The sequence below is a fragment of the Phoenix dactylifera genome, chromosome 3 (genome assembly GCF_051530095.1).
Source record: "Phoenix dactylifera cultivar Ajwa chromosome 3, Ajwa_hap1_PhDact_Kaust_v1.1, whole genome shotgun sequence".
In the NCBI taxonomy this organism is placed as follows: Eukaryota; Viridiplantae; Streptophyta; class Magnoliopsida; order Arecales; family Arecaceae; genus Phoenix; species Phoenix dactylifera.
The window spans coordinates 42,737,582-42,741,503 of NC_143192.1; the positions used below are offsets into that span (position 1 = coordinate 42,737,582).

At 55.1% G+C, this 3,922-nt stretch overlaps 1 protein-coding gene across 1 annotated transcript; it reads left to right on the plus strand.

The window, feature by feature from the left end:
- On the plus strand, positions 1-718 carry LOC148714393 (glutathione S-transferase U18-like). Its single transcript, XM_089929944.1, has 2 exons — positions 1-129; positions 284-718. The coding sequence occupies exons 1-2, from the start codon at positions 1-3 to the stop codon at positions 716-718; spliced, it is 564 nt and encodes a 187-aa protein (XP_089786070.1).
- The last annotated feature ends 3,204 nt before the right edge of the window (positions 719-3,922 follow it).

Genomic DNA, 3,922 nt, shown 5'->3' on the forward strand with positions numbered 1-3,922 from the left:
ATGGGTGGGTACTACTTTATCACTCATCCCATAGCAGTGGAAGGTGGGTGCTCGTCTGGGACCGCCCTTTGCAACCCCATGTTTCCTGACTATAGGCGTGCGTCTGATCTAACTCGGGCTTGTATCACGGTTGTTTTACCCATCCCAATTGCAGTTGACTCTTACTGGGCTTACTCCAAGCAACCTAACCATCTATGAACCCAATGAAGCGAAATAGAGAAATTGAGTTCATTATGTAACACTAACGAGCCATGTTTTTTTCTGTTCTTACCTTCCGTCTCAGTGGTTCCCTTCTCTGATAAAAATCATAAAAGCAAAGGCTGATGACGAAGAGACGGCCGAAGCAAGAGAGCAAGTGATTGCCGGACTCCAGTTGTTGGAAGAGGCTTTCGAGAAATGCTCCAAAGGCAAGGACTTCTTTGGCGGGGAAAGTGTTGGCTACATTGACATTGCGTTTGGGTGCTACTGTGGGTGGCTCAAGGCGGCGGAAAAGATGGCCGGCATCAAACTACAACACAAGGAAAAGACACCTCTCTTGATGGGATGGGCAGCACGTTTCTGTTCGGCCGATGCCGTGAAGGAGTTGATGCCGGAGGTCGACAAGCTGGTCGAGTTCGGCAACATGATTCGGGCGAGGCAGAATGCTGCTGCCACAAACAGAAAGTCTTCGACTTCTGAGAGGCGGTTTTGGTGGCATAAACGCTTCAAGTTCAAATAAACATTGGTGGGGATTGTTGCTGGAAATTGGACCCGGAGGCGACCACTGGCTGAGAAGGAGGAGCTCCGAGAGGTGGTGCGGCGGTGGACTGCATCCTCCGGAGAACCTGCAAGAAGCCGGTAGCTGGGGTTTCCGGCGCCGACCCTCCGATGCTTAAGTCAGAGGAAAGCTTTTGTGAAGAAAGGGAGAGACTGTATGTAGAAGTCAGAAGAATCCCCCATGAGAGGAAGAAGTTCCCCTTTTTATAGGAGGGAAGCTAGGATTACCTATGATGTGACTAAGCGAATTAATGGGTTAACGTCATGATTGGGCGTGACCATGTAAATTAATAAGTTGTCGTGGATGACTGAACAAGATTGAGTGAGTCAACGAGTTGCCGTGGATAGCCTGAGATTTTGGGCTGGCCGGAGGTCCGTGGAGATCGTGCGCATTTAATTGTTGTCAGTCGCTTCGGCGGAAATCGCGGGATTGGATCCCGAATGAGGAGGAGGGGGACTTGATTTTCAGTGGAGTGGAGAGCTTAGCTTCATCCTTTGGCTGGGTCTTCTTCGGACTTGAGGTCGATCTCGCTCAGCTTGGCCAAGATCAGGGCCGCAAGGCTGTGAGCTCCGAGGTCGGGCGCCTTGAGGTCGGGCGTCTGGAGGTCTGTTAATGTTGCGCTCGTCGTCACATGCCGGCAAACCGTCCTCATGTTTTGGGCGATCCATTTTTCCCCCAACATTACCTCCTGATTTTCGAGTTCGAGCCGTTTGCGAGCTCGGGCGAAGGAAGTAATTACCTTCATCATGCCAGTGGGGTCGTGTAGCTTTAAATTGCCTCGCCGTTTCACGCGCTTCGGAGCATCTTTAATGAGAGGCGTGCCCTTCTGCTTTTTGAGGTGGTTTCGGGCTGCAGGCCCATGATGAGGCTCCAGGATCCGACAAGACGCCGCTTCGATTCTGCTTTTAAAGCATCAATCCAAGTTGATACGCCCCTTCGGTTTTCGAGGCCGACACGTGGCGCAATCTGGACGGAGAGCGGGATTTGGCTCTGTCGATCTGGGCCGTCAGGGGGGGGGGGTCTATATAAACCCCGATCTGAGCTTAAAAGCTCTCATTTGGCCGCCGCAGCTGTTGCCTTCTTCTTCTAGGGCTTTCTTCTCCCCTTTTCTTTCTACCGTTGCTTAGTTTTTTTCCCGGCAGTGCTCCGAGCCATTTTCTGGTGATTGCCTTGATCCTTCACCTTCGGTCGGCGACATTTCCGGTGAAATCCATAGTAGGTCTTCTACCCACGTTTGCTCGGAGGGTTTTTGTCTTTCTGCTTCTTTCTTTCCTTCCTCATTCTTTGTCTTTCTCTCGGAGATGGGTCGCAGTCCGGACGAAGTCGGGTCCGGCTTGACCGAGGAGGAATTGGAGTTGATCCGCGCCTGGTTTTTCCCTCAGCACGGGTTTCATCTTGAGCCCGCGGGGCCGGAAGACCGGATAACGAGATCTCCTCCAAGTCGGATCGGGGTGTACATAGAGACACTCTGGGCCGGCCTGCGGTTCCCCGTGCACGAGTTCATGAACGAGCTCTGGTGGCGTATTAGCTCGTCCCAACGCAGCTCGCTCCGAACTCGTGGAGGACCATCATTGGTTTCTTATCCTTTTGCCTCGTGCACGGGATACCGACCTCGGTGAATGTCTTCCGCTAGTGCTTCATATTGAAGTCCAACCCGGCGGACGGAGAATGGCTCTACCTCGCCTTTCGGGGTGGTAGGCCGTTCTTCTGAGTGCTCCTTCCTCCATCCGTAGGTGGAAGGAGAAATTTTTTTTTTCTCTCCTCCGAGCGTACGTGGGAGTTTGACCCGAGGTGGAGGCAGCCTCGACTCAAGGTCATCAACATGTCCCCCAAGCTTTTGGCGGACGAGCAGAGGATTCTCGATGCTCTTCGTGGCCTCGGAGGAGATATTCTTCTGCATGACCTCCTGAGCGAGGAGGCCCTGGTGAACGTCGGCCTAAGCTCGGTGCACCTCGAGGGTAAGGGCAGTTGCACTGCTCCTCCTCTGTCTTGTCATCCTTTGTCTTATTTGTTCCTTCTTTTTTATCATCATTTTTTTTGGTGCCGATTTGACACTTGAGGTTTTCCTTCTTTTCAGACATTGCACAAATGGTGACCAGCAGCGCGGCCCTCTTCGCCAGATACAAGAAGAGAGTGGCTGAGGTCGGCGGGGTTCAACTTGCGCCCAGGAAGAAGGCTAGGTCGGCCTCGACTTCTGCTCCCGCCGGGGTGGCGGATCCTGAGGCCGAGGCTTCCGGGTTCATCCGGAAGGAAGTTCCGTCTGCCGAGCGCGCGAGCTCGGGCTCTTCTAGGGGCGAGAGATTCTGCGGCCCCAGCTTGCCCGGCCCCTGCCTCTCAGCGGTCAAGTCGCCAGGTCGTCCGCCTGCGACGCTCGGGTCCCGAGCCGGGCAGTGGTCTCGGGATCTCGAGCTCGTCTCATCCTTCGATTCCGAGCTCGGGCAGGCCGAGTCTTCCGAGCTCGTCGAGGGCCGACGTCCCGAGCTCGTCCGGGGTCGGGGGCTGCCTTGAGAGGAGGCCCTTCTGTCCGGAGTGGTCGGTCTACGAGGATGACTCGGCCCTCCACGACAGCAACGTTGTGCGCCAGCTGTTCCGTTGCACGCTGCTCCTCTTGACCTTTACTCATCTTCACTTTCTTTCTCTACAGCATCTTCATGAAGTCAACACGCTAGTGCTCATAGCGTCTAAGTGGCAAAATAAGGCTCGGAGGAGCCAAAGGGCGCAGGAGGAGGCCGAGAGAAGGCTCGGCGAAGCTGAGGCCTCGTGGAGGGAGGCCATCGCGAGGATGGAGGCCGCCGAGGCCGGGCTGCGATTCGCGGTCGATCGTCTCAACGAGGAGACGGCCTCGCATGCTCTGGCTAGGTCTGAGCTTCGCGCCTCTGAGGTGCGTCTGGTTGATGCCCGCTCCGAGATCGCCGACCTCAAGTATGAGGAGGGGGTCTTCCGCCTGAAGATCGAGAAACTTGAGGCTCGAGAGAAGAGGGCTTTGGAGCAAGCCCAAAATGCGGTGCAGATCTTTCGGGATTCGAAAGAGTTCCGCGACCTGATGGAGGAGGAGGCCGTGGACGGGTTCATCCACGACTTCGAGGACTTTCGGAGGCAAATGCAGCGGTTTTGTCCCCAGTTCGACCTCAAAGGTATTCGGCCCAGCATGGGGATTGCCGAAAA

Excerpts from the sequence above, each read along its gene's own strand:
- LOC148714393 (XM_089929944.1), top strand. The coding sequence starts at position 1 with ATGGGTGGGTACTACTTTATCACTCATCCCATAGCAGTGGAAGGTGGG. Across the intron at positions 130-283 it reads TAACTCGGGCTTGTATCACG|TGGTTCCCTTCTCTGATAAA; the intron begins GTTGTTTTACCC and ends CTTCCGTCTCAG.